Genomic DNA, 14,189 nt, shown 5'->3' with positions numbered 1-14,189 from the left:
AATGGACATTTTATAGGGGTTGATACATTTTTCTCAAGGGAAAATCAAATCTGAAATTTGTAAATGAAAATTACAAACTTCCCGAGGCTTTTTTATACCTCAAACACACTACACGTTTTAAACATGCCCACAGAAAAGTTATCCTGCAACGGGGTGGTCAAATTAAGATCCTACATCTGTAGCAGTGTATTTACCCAAGCAGCATGTGCACCATGGTTTTACAAACCCCTATTTCGTGGTTAGATTACATAACCAGTTTGCAGCCAGGCAGAGAGTTTGCGCACTTTAAAATAATTATGTGTATAAACCATAGATAACGCACAGGGGCGCTGTATTGAAGCCACGGTGCAGCCATTTTGATACTCCTCCTCCGTAGTATAAAAGATTTTGGAAGCTATAGAAATGCATTTATCAATGTCTACATTCGTTTTGCGAAGTATATTCTTTTACAGACACCTTAACGCACGCTTTTAATTTATATTATGTGAACTAAACATAAACATGTTAAATACATAAAAATATAAAAACATATTCCTTAAAGTATTTATTTTTTAGAGAGTACTAATGTTACTGTCCCAACTACAACAAATACATACCTAAATACGTTTTGTCATTGAAAGTTTTTATTAAAATACTTTAGAATTCCTTTAATTCCTATTGAAAACTGCTCTTTCTGGGGAGTACCAATATGGCGGCCGTTGGCTTGAAAGCCTCTCACTGGCCATTATATAATAAGCAATTCAGGGTTTATAAACATCACATGACACAACCCACTGGCGGAGATTCGCCAGATTGAAGTTTCCTCTCTCCCCTACTCCTGCTCACAGAATATTTTTTTATCAAGCCTTCGTCATTCCGAATCCAAGGAATGTTACTCTGTTTGTTGTTTGTTGCGTTGCGACAAATGTGTTTTCCGTTATAGGTCTCTATCCTAACTCCAGACCTAACTTCAGTTGTCTAACTGAGGGAGTTTGTCATGGATATTTTTGCGATAAAGGAGAGGTTTATTTTTGCTCGGCTCTTTATCAACTCCATTGAACTTTTACATCCAGCTATCATCTGCCGTTTGGGATAACGTTGAGGAATTTAAACGTAAGATTTCCCAAAAATGTTTTTACCTTGCATTACTTGAACAGAATGCCCAACACAATGTCTTAGCCTCGAAAATAAGCGCCTATGCATGAAGGGTACTGATTTTCATATTTTTCAACTTCTGATAAGGAAACAAACACTGCAGAATTGTCAGGCCGTTACATAAAAATAATATCCGATATGATTGCCTTGGGTTATTATTAGTAAGGCTTAGCACGTCTAAATTGTATAGCCTATATGCAGTATTATAATTATGTAGTAAAGTATTATAATTATTACTTGTGTTAATTACATTAATGTGTTAATTACATCTCATAAAATTCATCATCCTTTGAAATGAAGGGCACATTGACTTTGTCAAGATTTGCTATTTGCATTATTAAATAGCACTATATTGTGCCTTCAGAAAGTATTCACACCCCATGACTTTTAATTCATTTTGTAGTGTTACAATGTGGAGTTGAAATGGATTTAATTGTATAAAACAATTTATCTACAAAAAATACTCTGGAATGTCAAAAGTGGAACAAAAAAGTAAAAAAATGTAAACACTTAAAAAATGAACTTAAACTTAAAAACGAATATTTTACCTGCAAACAGCTCTTGGCTCATCCTCAGGTAAGGTCCCCTCTTCATTAGGTGTTTTGGCGCTTCTCACTACACTGTCCGACGGGATCGGCGATCGGGTTGATCAGGCCTGATATGAGCCAGGTTGGTTTAACCACTGCTCCTCCCTCTTCAGCCACATCCATTGTGATGTCCTCTCTGCCTCCTGCCCAGCTGTGCAACATATCTTATTCCTCTGTGCTCCCTTTCCTCCGAAGATACTTAGTGCCTTGCACAGAGACTGGCCTGGGAAGCCTCTTGCCCCAACCTCCACGGGTAAACACTTGTCTGTACATTCATCCACTGCCTGGTACTTCAACAGCTTCCTCTCGTAGACTTCCTCAATCCTCTCCTCCCATGGATCGGGCATGATGATGTTCTTTGTACTCCTCAACCAGATCAGCAGGTCTGGTCTGAGCGATGAGTTGATGATATTCTGGTGGAAGTTAAGGCGTTTTCCGAGGTCAGCTCGTAACTCCCAGTCCGCAACTTTCATGGGGTGCCAGCTGATTTCTTTCCTCACTGCTGACAAAATGGATGAAGCCTGGTCCTTTCTGTTTTGGCCTGATCTTTTTGGCTGCGTCCTCCAGCTGGGATGTTATTGCTGTCAGGACCTTGTCGTGTCTCCACCTGTACCTTCCATCAGTGCTTTCCTGCAGGATTATAGTATGTGCTCGAGGTTGGCTGGTCTTCCACACAAAGCTCAGTTTGGGTCTTGTTTTAGTTCCCACACAACAAGGTTTGTCAGGCTTGGCAGTACATCGTACATGCTGCGGAAAACCAACTTTATTCTGCTGGTCCTATCGTCCAGATGTCAGCCCATATTAGAAAATAATATGGGCTCCTTCTCCGCATGTCAACTTGCCCTGCTGCCTCCGCCCAACTGCTCTGGTTTGCCCTCCCTCCTCCACCATGTACCTTATCTCTGTCAGCACAAGGTCCCTTCTCTTCCATGTACTTGCTCTAGTCCAGGACACCTGTTGCACACAGCCAATACCCAGGCATCCTGAGGCCACGTTTCTGACAATGTCTTCGTGGTGTAGTCTTGCTTCCAACTCTTTCACTGCTGATGTTGCTGACCACTTCCTCCCAGTGCGGCCCTCAATCCCAGCTTTCCTTACTTTCTCGTCCTTGCATTCCCGTAGCATTAGGACCTGCCTTGCTTTGGTCACCTGGAATTCCACAGGCAGGCCTCGGAATGGCAGCTGTAGCTTTTTACCCCTGCTGTAAAGGCTTGTTACTGAAACTCTGGCGTACGCCAAGCCTTCTTCTCAGGTAACCACTGATCTTCCTTTCCGTTGATTCCACCGTTGTCATTGGGATTTCGTACACCAGGAGGGGCAAGAGTAGTTTGGACAGAACTTCAAGCTGGTAGCAGCAGGCTTTGCACTTTCCTGGGAGACCACTTTTCCCACCCTCTGCATCCAATCATTCGCCTGGTCAGTTGGCCTTTTAACACTTTCTGTGTCACAGAGTTGTCAAAGCACTTCCCTAGGCTCATGACTAGTTTTTCTGTCAGCGTTGGAATTCGCTGCCATTCCACCTTGAACCGGTGTCGTCCACTTTGCCTTTTTTCAGTACCAGGCTTGATTTGCTTGGTTTACAGGTCATCCTAGCCGACGTGACGAGTTTCTCTGGATCTTCAAGCATCCATCTTCTTTCTATTGCTGACCGAGTTCTAATGGTCATGTCATCCATGAAGGCCTGCGTCGGTGGTTGTCGTACCTTGGACTTCACGGTGGGTCCTCTGCTAGGTCTTTCAGCCAATTTAACAAGGAAATGGATTGCTGCAGCAAACATTATGACAGATATTGTACACCCGGTGACAATCCCCACCTCCAACCTCTGCAAATTGGGGGTGTAGTCCCCGACAGTGAGTCTCATCATGAACTCGTCAAAGTAGTCCTGTAGGAGCCCTTCTAAGGCATGGGGTATTTTTGTGTTATAGTTACCTATTTAAAATCAAATTGTATTAGTCACTTGCGCCGAATACAACAGGTGTGAAATGCTTACTTACAAGCCCCTAACCAACAATGAAGTTTAAAAAAATATGAATAAGAAATAAAAGTAACAAGTAATTCGAGAGCAGCAGTAAAATGACAATAGTGAGACTATGTACAGGGGGTACCGGTGCGGGGGCACAGATTAGTCAAGGAATTGAGGTAGTATGTGCATGTAGGTAGAGTTATTAAAGTGACTATGCATAGATAATAACAGAGTAGCAGCGGTGTAAAAGAGGGTAGTCTGGGTAGCCATTTGATTATATGTTCAGGAGTCATTTGGCTTGGGGGTAGAAGCTGTTTAGAAGCCACTTGGACCTAGACTTGGTGCTCCGGTACCGCTTGCCGTGCGGTAGCAGAGAGAACAGTCTATGACTAGGGTGGCTGGAGTCTTTGACAATTTTTAGGGCCTTCCTCTGACACCGCCTGGTATAGAGGTCCTGGATGGCAGGAAGCTTGGCCCCAGTGATGTACTGGGCTGTACGCACTAGACTCTGTAGTGTAGTTGCCATACCAGGCATTGATGGAACCAGTCAGGATGCTCTCGATGGTACAGCTGTATAACTTTTTGAGGATCTGAGTACCCATGCCAAATCTTACCAGTCTCCTGAGGGGGAATAGGTTTTGTTGTGCCCTCTTCACGACTGTCTTTGTGTCTTTGGACAATATTAGTTTGTTGGTGATGTGGACACCAAGGAAATTGAAGCTCTCAACCTGCTCCACAACAGCCCTGTCGATTAGAATGGTGGCGTGGTCGGTAGTCCACAATCATCTCCTTTGTCTTTATCACGTTGAGGGAGAGGTTGTTGTCCTGGCATCACACAGCCAGGTCTCTGACCTCCTCCCTATAGGATGTCTCGTTGTTGATCAGGCTTACCACTGTTGCCATCGGCAAACTTAATGATGGTGTTGGAGTCGTGCCTGGCCATGCAGTCATGAGTGAACAGGGAGTACAGGAGGGGACTGAGCACGCACAAATGAGGGGCTCCTGTGTTGAGGATCAGTGTGGCGGATTGTTGTTACCTACCCTTACCACCTGGGGGTGGCCCGTCAGGAAGTCCAGGATCCAGTTGCGGAGGGAGGTGTTTAGTCCCAGGGTCCTTAACTTATTGCTGAGCTTTGAGGGCACTATGGTGTTGAACGCTGAGCTGTAGTCAATAAATAGCATTCTCACCTAGGTGTTCCTTTTGTCCAGGTGGGAAAGGGCAGTGTGAAATGCAATAGAGATCATCTGTGGATCTGTTAGGGGGGCATGCAAATTGGAGTGGGTCCAGGGTTTCTAGGATAATGGTGTTGATGTGAGCCATGACCAGCCTTTCAAAGCACTTCATTTAGGCAGGTTACCTTAGTCCCTGTGCCCAAGAACACTCTGGTGTTCTGCTTAAAACATGATGGTATTACAGACTCGGACAAGGAGAGGTTGAAAATATCCGTGAAGACACTTGCCAGTTGGTCAGCTCATCACGTCCTGGTAATCCGTCTGGCCTTGTGAATGTTGACCTGTTTAAAGGTTTTACTCGCCCAAGGAGAGCGTGATCACACTGTCGTCCGGAACAGCTGATGCTCTCATGCATGTTTCAGTGTTATTTGCCTCGAAGAGAGCATAGAAGTAGTTTTGCTCGTCTGGTAGGCTCGTGTCACTGGGCAGCTCTTGGCTGTGCTTCCCTTTGTAGTCTAATGGTTTACAACCCTGCTTTATCCGACGAGCGTCGGAGCCAGTGTAGTACGATTCTATCTTAGTCCTGTATTGATGCTTTGCCTATTTGATGGTTGGTCGGAGGGCGTATCGCGATTTCTTATAAGCTTCCGGGTTAGAGTCCCGCTCCTTGAAAGCAACTCTAGCCTTTTGCTCAGTGCGGATGTTGCCTGTAATCCATGGCTTCTGGTTAGGGTATGTACATGCAGTCACTGTGTGGACGACGTCATCGATGCACTTATTGATGAAGCCAATGACTGATGTGTTATACTCCTCAATGCCATAGGAAGAATCCCGGAACATATTCCAGTCTGTGCTAGCAAAACAGTCCTGTAGCTTAGCATCTGCTCATCTGAGCACTTTTTTATTGACCAAGTCACTGGTGCTTCCTGCTTTAATTTTTGCTTGTAAGAAGGAATCAGGAGGATATAATTATGGAGGGCAAGGGAGAGCTTTGTATGCGTCTCTGTGTGTGGAGTAAAGGTGGTCAAGAGTTTCTTTTCCCTCTAGTTGCACATTTAACATGCTGATAGAAATTTGGTAACTGATTTATTTTTCCTGCATTAATGTCCCCGGCCACTAGGAGCACCGCCTCTGGATGTGCGTTTTCCTGTTTGCTTAAGGCGGAATACAGCTCATTGAGTGCGGTCTTAGTGCCAGCATCGGTCTGTGGTGGTATGTAGACAGCTACGATAAATACAGATAAACTCTCTAGGTGATAGTGTGGTCCACAGCTTATCATGAGATACTCTACCTCAGTCGAGCAAAACCTAGAGACTTCCTTAGATATCGTGCACCAGCTGTTGTTTACAAATATAGATAGTCTGCCCCCCTTGTCTTACCAGACTCCGCTGTTCTATCCTGCTGATACAGCGTATAACCAGCCAGCTGTATGTTGGTATTGTCATCGTTCAGCCACGTGAAGCATAAGATATAAAAATGTGTAATGTCCCGTTGGTAGTTTAATCTTCCTTCGTCCTCCTTTTTCTCCGTCTTCTCTTCACGCAAATTACGGGGATTTGCACCTGTTCCCGGGAAAGCAGTATGTCCTTCACGTCAAGCTCGTCGGACTCATTAAAGGAAAAAAAAGCTTCTGCCAGTTCCTGGTGATTAATCGCTGTTTTGATGCCCAGAAGTTATTTTCGGTCATAAGAGACGGTAGCAGCAACATTTATGTACAAAATAAGTAATAAAAAAAAAGAAGTTATAAACAATGCCATATGTGTTGGTACAGATGGCAATGTCGTGGATAGCAGCCATCTTACAGGCTCCTGACCAGTTCTGTCACTGCATTGTTAGTCTACACCTCTTGTTTATGAAAAAAGTGACAAATAAAATGTTATTCAATTTGAAAGATCAAGCCACAGGACAGCTACTTGTAGGCTTCCTTTGTTCTCTGTTGCCTCTGTGATGATTCGTGCTCCTGTGTGTTCTAGGCACCCTTATATTTCCAGGATTCCTCCCTTCTGCACTGTATTCCGGTACTTGTTGTCCAGCATGACGTTGGTCATTCTTCTTCCTACGATGGCAAAGAAAATATTTCCCTCCATATTCAAAAGAGAGAAGCTGTGAGATTTTGTGTGGACTCCCCCTTTGGGATGAAGCATCCCTCTGCTGACTTCAAGCCCTCTGGCATTCTTTCTTTCTTCCACACAACCCTCAACAGCTTACAGAGCCTTGTTTTTAGTCTTGGGCAGTTCTTATATACTTGGTATGGGATCCCTCCTAGTCCTGGTCCTGATGCTGACCCTGCCCGTGCCTTCCTGATGATGTCTTTCACTTCTATCAGCCTAGGTTCCATCATGTCAAATTCCACCTGGTGTTCGGGAGGGTTAAGGAGTTGTATTCTTCCAAATCCTGTTCTTGGTGTGGGTCGGTGTGTGTTTTCTTCAGGTGGTCTTCCACCTCCTCCTTGGGGCATTGCAGTATTCTACTGTTCTTGTCCCCTAGTAGTTTGTTTGAACTTGTAGGGGTTACATTTCTGCACTTTTCTGAGCTCTCTCCCTCGTGTTCCTGCAGGGGTTTTCAGCACACCTCAGGCTGCATAGTTGCTCTCATAGTGTGTATTGTAGTTTTTGTAGCTCTGCTCTCTCTTCTTCCTCTGCTGCTGTTGACCTTTTCTTTAGTCTTCTATTATTGCCGCTATCTCCCTCTCTTGCCTGTTTGGTTGTTCTGCTGTGCATGTCATTTTTTGGCATGGGTCCCAAATCTACCTTGCCCCATGTTGCACATGATCGCTGCAAGGGCTTCCAACTTGCTTTCTCCGCTCCCAGAAAGTGTTGTCTCAAGCACCATGTCTGTGTCACTGTCATAATGTGTCCAGCTGTTCTTGTTCACTCTCTTGGGCCACTGTATCCTCTTTTTAATTTCCTGCTGTTGAATGCTTTCGGATCGGCCTCTGTTCACTGGCCCTCTCTGTGCTGTCTGTGATTCCTTCAACCGGCTCTAACTCTGTGGTTTGTGTCCTGGTTTGGTTCCTTCTCCGTCTCACCAAGGTCTTGCCTTGTTCGTGTCGCCTGTTGTTGGGTCGTTAAACAGACCATTTTGGTACGGTGGATTTTCAGCCCTCTCGTTCTTAAGGACTTTTCCACAACTGCATGTTCTAGAGTCCATGTCCTCTCTCGTTGTCTTTTGTTCAGGAAAAGTCGTCATCTGTGTCTGGCCAGTGAGCCGTTCATCCTCCCCTCATTGGGCGAAAAGGATCAAAATCAGGGTATATCTTTATCTAGATATTTCCGGATATCTGACATTTTATCTCCCTCACTAACTTTAAGCACCAGCTGTCAGAGCAGCTCACAGATCACTGCACCTGTACATAGCCCATCTGCAAATAGCCCATCCAACTACCTCATCCCCATACTGTTATTTTTATTTTTCTCCTTTGCACCACAGTATCTCTACTTGCACATGCATCTTCTGCACATCTATCACTCAGTGTTTACAGTGTTTAATTGCCATATTGTAATTATTTTGCCACTATGGCCTATTTATTGCTTTACCTCCCTTATCCTACCTCATTTGCACACATTGCATATAGACTTTTTCTATTGTATTATTGACTGTATGTTTGTTTATTCCATGTGTAACTCTGTGTCGTTGTTTGTGACGCACTGCTTTGCTTTATCTTGGCCAGGTCGCAGTTGTAAATGAGAACTTGTTCTAAACTGGCCTACCTGGTGAAAAAAAAAAATATGTATATATATATAAGAAGTAGACATGCTCCAGATATGCATGTCTTTGATTTCATATATTTTCAAAATCTCCCTACCTCCGTATGAGTCCAGGGAGATATCTAAGGTGAGATACATTGAGTTCAACTTACTTACATTGTCCAATCTTCCTTGTTTTTACCGCCATTAGTTTCAAGTGCACCACTTACTCCAGCTTCTGCCATCTTTCCGAGTTGCCTGTCCAGAACTGAACATTTACGAATTCAACAGTCGTGTCTCTGTCACTAACAAATGCAGTCATGGGTGGTAACTCTACAATTCTATCGAAAAGGCAATGCAAATCAACTTATTGGTCGCATACACATATTTAGCAGATGATATTGTGGGTGTAGCAAATTGCTTGTGTTCCTAGCTCCAGCAGTGCAGTAATACCTAACAAGTCACAACAATACACACAGATCTAAAAGGATGGAATTAAGAAATATATAAATATCAGAACGAGCAATGTTCGTTTCCGGAGTATAAATATATATATATACACGTGATGGGATTTATAGACATTATGGGCAGTATGCGGATAGAATATTTAGTTTACCTGTAGGATAGAGTATGAAAGAGTAAAACACTATGTAACATTAAAGTGACCAGTGATTCTATGTATGTAGGGTATCAGCATTTAAGGTGTAAGGTTCAGTAGCTAGGTGGTAGCCAGCTAGTGACAGTGACTAAGTTCAGGTCTGGGTACTAGGTGGAGGCCGGCTAGTGATGGCGATTTCACAGTCTGATGGCCTTCAGATTGAAGCTGTTTTTCAGTCTCTCGGTCCCAGCTTTAATGCACCTGTACTGACCTCGCCTTCTGGATAATCGCGGGGTGAGCAGGCAGTGGCTCGGGTGGTTGATATCCTTGATGATTGTTTTGGCATTCCTGTGACATCGGGTGCTGTAGGTGTCCTGTATGGCAGGCAGTGTGCCCCCGGTGATGCGTTGGGCAGACCGCACCACCCTCTGGAGAGCCCTGCGGTTGCGGGCAGTGCAGTTGCCGTACCAGGCGGTGATACAGCCTGACAGGATACTCTTAATGGTGCGTCTGTACGAGTTTGTGCGGGTCTTAGGGGCCAAGCCAAATGTATTCCGCCTCCTTAGGTTGAAAAGGCGCTGTTGCACCTTCTTCACGACAATGTCTGTGTGGGTGGACCATTTCATGTGGACGCTGAGGAACTTGAAGCTTTTCACCTACTCCACTTTGTCTTCATTTTGTTGATGTTAAGGGAGAGGTTATTTTCCTGGCACCACTTTGCCAGGGCCCTCACCTTTTCCCTGTAGGCTGTTTCGTCATTGTTGGTATTCAGGCCTACTATTGTTGTCTGCAAACTTGATGATTTGAGTTGGAGGCGTGCGTGGCCACACAGTCATGTGTGAACAGGGAGTACAGGAGGGGGCTGAGCATGCACCCTTGTGGGGCCCCTGTGTTGAGGATCAGCATAGTGGAGATGTTGTTTCCTGCCTTCACCACCTGGGGGTGGCCGGTTAACAAGTCCAGGACCCAGTTGCTCAGGGCGGGGTTCAGACCCAGGGCCCCCGAGCCTTATGAGCTTTTCATCCGGACGTCAAAATACCGCCCCCTATCCCAAAGAAGTTAACTAGCCTGTCACTGGGAAATTATATTGGCTTAGTGGGGGCATTACTTAAAATGTTAAAGCTGATACTATTCATATCTAGTTGGTTTCTGTCAGCACGTGGTCCTGTGTGACAACAAATGTTGTAGTTCTTAATGGATCCCTATTTATTTAAATATCTAAATTTGTAGCGAATGTTAAAATTGTTCAGTGGGGATCAAACTTAATCATAGTGAACTAATTTTTAGAACCCAAAATTGAAGAGTATATTTTTCTGGGGGGGGGGGGGGGGGGGGGGGTGTTCTGGTGATCTTAATTATTTATTTACAAACATTTTCTAGGGCAGACCAGGGCTTTTGGCACTGCTCGGTTGCTGCGCAGTATTCGACCAGCAGAGTTCATTACTTCACGCTCCAAACTAGACACCGTGGGCCTGCATCTATCCAGTGGCAGTACAGTTGTCATTCCTGTCTGAACCTCATATAGTCTCCCTCTTCTCTCTCTCTTTCCCTCTCACTCTTTCACCAACTCCCTTTCTTTTCTCTCAATCTTTCTCTTTCTCTCTTTCTCACCAGGGATCACCACACAGAGAAGAGGTGGGACGATTAACACTGCTGGTGTGAACCTGGATATTATCCATCAACAACAGAGCTGCTGATGTCGATATAAAAAGCAATAAACTTTTGAGAAGAAAAAAAAAGTAAAAATTGGGTGGTCATCGTTGTGTCTGGTCACTGAGATATGGCTTCTAGCCTAACAAGTGCGGGCGTGGTGTGGGCCCTGCTTTCCTTCCTGTGTGCTGCGGCCTCTTGTGTGGGTTTCTTCATGCCCTACTGGCTCCTAGGGTCCCAGATGGGTAAACCGGTCTCCTTCGGGACCTTTCGGAGGTGCTCGTACCCAGTGCGTGATGAGGCTCGCCAGGCCACGGTGATGCTGGAGCAGTGTGGGCGCTACGCCTCATTCCAGGGCATCCCTAGTCTGGAATGGAGGATTTGTACGGTGATAATCGGGTTGGGCTGTGGCCTGCTACTCCTGGTGGCGCTCACGGCCCTCATGGGATTCTGTTTGTCTGATCTCATCTCCAGGACCATTGGACGTGTGGCCGGGGGCATCCAGTTTTTGGGGGGTAAGTTAAAATCAGCAAGTCACAGCCTGCTGTTGCTTTTTAAGTGATTTGAAAATTGGATAATGATGGATCGATTGGTGGATGAATGGGTGGGTGGGTGTCACGTTCCTGACCTGTTTTCTCTTGTTTTTGTATGTGTTTAGTTGGTCAGGGCGTGAGTTGGGGTGGGCATTCTATGTTTTTGTGTTTCTATGTTTAGGTCAGGTGTAATTAGCCTTATATGGTTCTCAATCAGGGACAGGTGTTTGACGTTTCCTCTGATTGAGAACCATATAAAGGTAGGCTGTTCACACTGTTTGTTTGTGGGTGGTTGTCTTCCGTGTCTGTGTATGTTGCACCACACGGGACTGTTTCGGTTTGTTCGTTCGTTTGTTGTAGTCTGTACCTGTTCATGCGTTCTTCGTGTTTTATGTAAGTTCTCATGTTTTAGGTCAGTCTACGTGCGTTTGTTATTTTTGTAGTTTGTTGAAGTGTTTTCGGTTTTCGTATTTACTTTAATAAACTTAATTATGTCTACATTCCACGCTGCGCTTTGGACCAATCCCTACTCCTCCTCTTCGGAAGAAGATCCATCTATCCCCGACCCACTGTAACGGACAGCCGTTACAGTGGGTCGGGGATAGATGGATGGATGAGTGGTTCAAGTTCTCCATAGATTTTTTTTTACATTTTAAAATGTAAAAGGACTGGAATTCATCAAACTAGTAGTTAAACACACGTACAAAATTATCATCTTTCCCTAAAAGCATGACGGTCATTACTTTTTTACATGAAAGGGCAAGTTAACGTGGCTCCACTGACAATCAATCTGAGATTAACTTAAATTTCATTCATGGGATTATAATTTTTTTGCTTAAAGAATGAGTACCCTCTTATAATTAGTGGTGACTCGAGGAACCCTGGAGTTCCTCAAGGAGCCAATGCCAGTCAATGGTTCATATTTGCACCTTCAGTTAGTTGAGGGGTTCTTGGAGGATCTTTTAATGGTTCAATGTAGCAATGGGTTTCTGGAGGAACCCTGGAGTGTTGAGGTGACAGTATTAATGTCACACCGGCAGTCATGATCTGCTCTTACAAAAAAGATGTCATTTAAATAATGATTGTGCCGTTGTGCAATACATAGCCTACCACATATTACGCACGGCAGAAAAACATAAAGCTGATTTAACATGTTTTTGGTACAGTGCCATCAAAGTATTCCTATCCCTTGATTTATTCCACATTTAGTTGTTACAGCATTGAATTCAAAATTTATGAAATCGTATTTTTTTGGCCCTCACCCATCTACACAAGATACCCCGTTAAATATATCTAATTTACATACGTATTCGCACCCCTGAGTCAATACTTTGTAGAAGCACCTTTGGCGGCGATTACAGCTGTGAGTCTTTCTGGGTAAGTCTCTAAGAGCTTTCCACACCTAAATTGTGCAAAATTTGATCATTATTCTTTTCAAAATTCTTCAAGGTCAGTCAAAGTGGTTGTTTATCATTGCTTGACAACCATTTTCAGGTCGTGCCATAGATTTTCATATAGATTTAAGTCAAAACTGTAACTCGGCCACTCACAAACATTCACTTTCTTCTTGGTAAGCAACTCCAGTGTAGATTTGGCCTTGTGTTTTAGGTTATTGTCCTGCTGAAAGGTGAATTAATCTCCAAGTGTCTGGTGGAAAGCAGACTGGACCAGGTTTTCCTCTGGGATTTTGCCATTGCTTAGCTCCATTCTGTTTCTTTTTTATCCCGAAAACTTCCCAGTCCTTAATGATTACAAGCATACCCATAACATGATGCCGCCACCACTATGCTTAAAAATATGGAGAGTGGTACTCAGTAATGTGTTGTATTGGATTTGCCCCAATCATAGCACTTTGTATTCAGGACACAAAGTTAATTGCTTTGCCACATTTTTTGCAGTATTACTTTAGTGCCTTGTTGCAAACAGGATGCATGTTTTGAAATATTTTTTATACTGTACAGACTTCCTGCTTTTTACTTTGTCAATTAGGTTACATTTACATTTACATTTAAGTCATTTAGCAGACGCTCTTATCCAGAGCGACTTACAAATTATGGTGCATTCACCTTATGACATCCAGTGGAACAGCCACTTTACAATAGTACATCAAGATCTTTTAAGGGGGGGGGGGGGGGGGGTCAGAAGGATTGCTTTATCCTATCCTAGGTATTCCTTAAAGAGGTGGGGTTTCAGGTGTCTCCGGAAGGTGGTGATTGACTCCGCTGTCCTGGCGTCGTGAGGGAGTTTGTTCCACCATTGGGGGGCCAGAGCAGCGAACAGTTTTGACTGGGCTGAGCGGGAACTGTACTTCCTCAGTGGTAGGGAGGCGAGCAGGCCAGAGGTGGATGAACGCAGTGCCCTTGTTTGGGTGTAGGGCCTGATCAGAGCCTGGAGGTACTGAGGTGCCGTTCCCCTCACAGCTCCGTAGGCAAGCACCATGGTCTAGGTTAGTATTGTGGATTAACTACTATGGTGTTGATCTATCCTCACTTTTCTCTTGTCACAGCCATTAAACTCTAACTGTTTTAATGTCACCATTGGCCTCAAGGTGGAATCCCTGGGCGGTTTCCTTCCTCTCCGGCAACTGAGTTAGGAAGGACGCCTGTGACTTTGTAGTGACTGGGTGTGTAGATACAGCATCCAAAGTGTAATTAATAACTTCAACCTTGCTCAAAGGGATATTCAGTGTCTGCTTTAAAAAAAAAATGTGACTCATCTACCAGTAGGTGCTCTTTGCAAGTCATTGAAAAACCTCCCTGGTCCTTGTGATTAATTTGTGTTTGAAATACACTGCTCGACTGAGGGACTTAAAGATCATTGTACGTGTGGGGTACAGAGATGAGGTAGTCATTAAATACTCATGTT

General features: G+C 44.3%; 1 protein-coding gene across 1 annotated transcript in view; it reads left to right on the top strand.

Annotated features, from left to right (window-relative positions):
• The first annotated feature begins 751 nt into the window (after positions 1 to 751).
• The window catches only part of LOC129862897 (LHFPL tetraspan subfamily member 6 protein-like), a 60,005-nt gene continuing 46,567 nt past the window's right edge, over positions 752 to 14,189 (top strand). The window contains exons 1-2 of the mRNA XM_055934983.1: positions 752 to 1,092; positions 10,756 to 11,306. Coding sequence (XP_055790958.1) covers positions 10,922 to 11,306 — 385 coding nt within the window. The 5' untranslated portion in view covers positions 752 to 1,092; positions 10,756 to 10,921. The remainder of the gene's footprint in view (positions 1,093 to 10,755; positions 11,307 to 14,189) is intronic.

This window comes from Salvelinus fontinalis, chromosome 9, assembly GCF_029448725.1.
Source record: "Salvelinus fontinalis isolate EN_2023a chromosome 9, ASM2944872v1, whole genome shotgun sequence".
In the NCBI taxonomy this organism is placed as follows: Eukaryota; Metazoa; Chordata; class Actinopteri; order Salmoniformes; family Salmonidae; genus Salvelinus; species Salvelinus fontinalis.
Note: the sequence above shows the minus strand (reverse complement) of the source record. Positions and strands in the feature narration are given on the sequence as shown.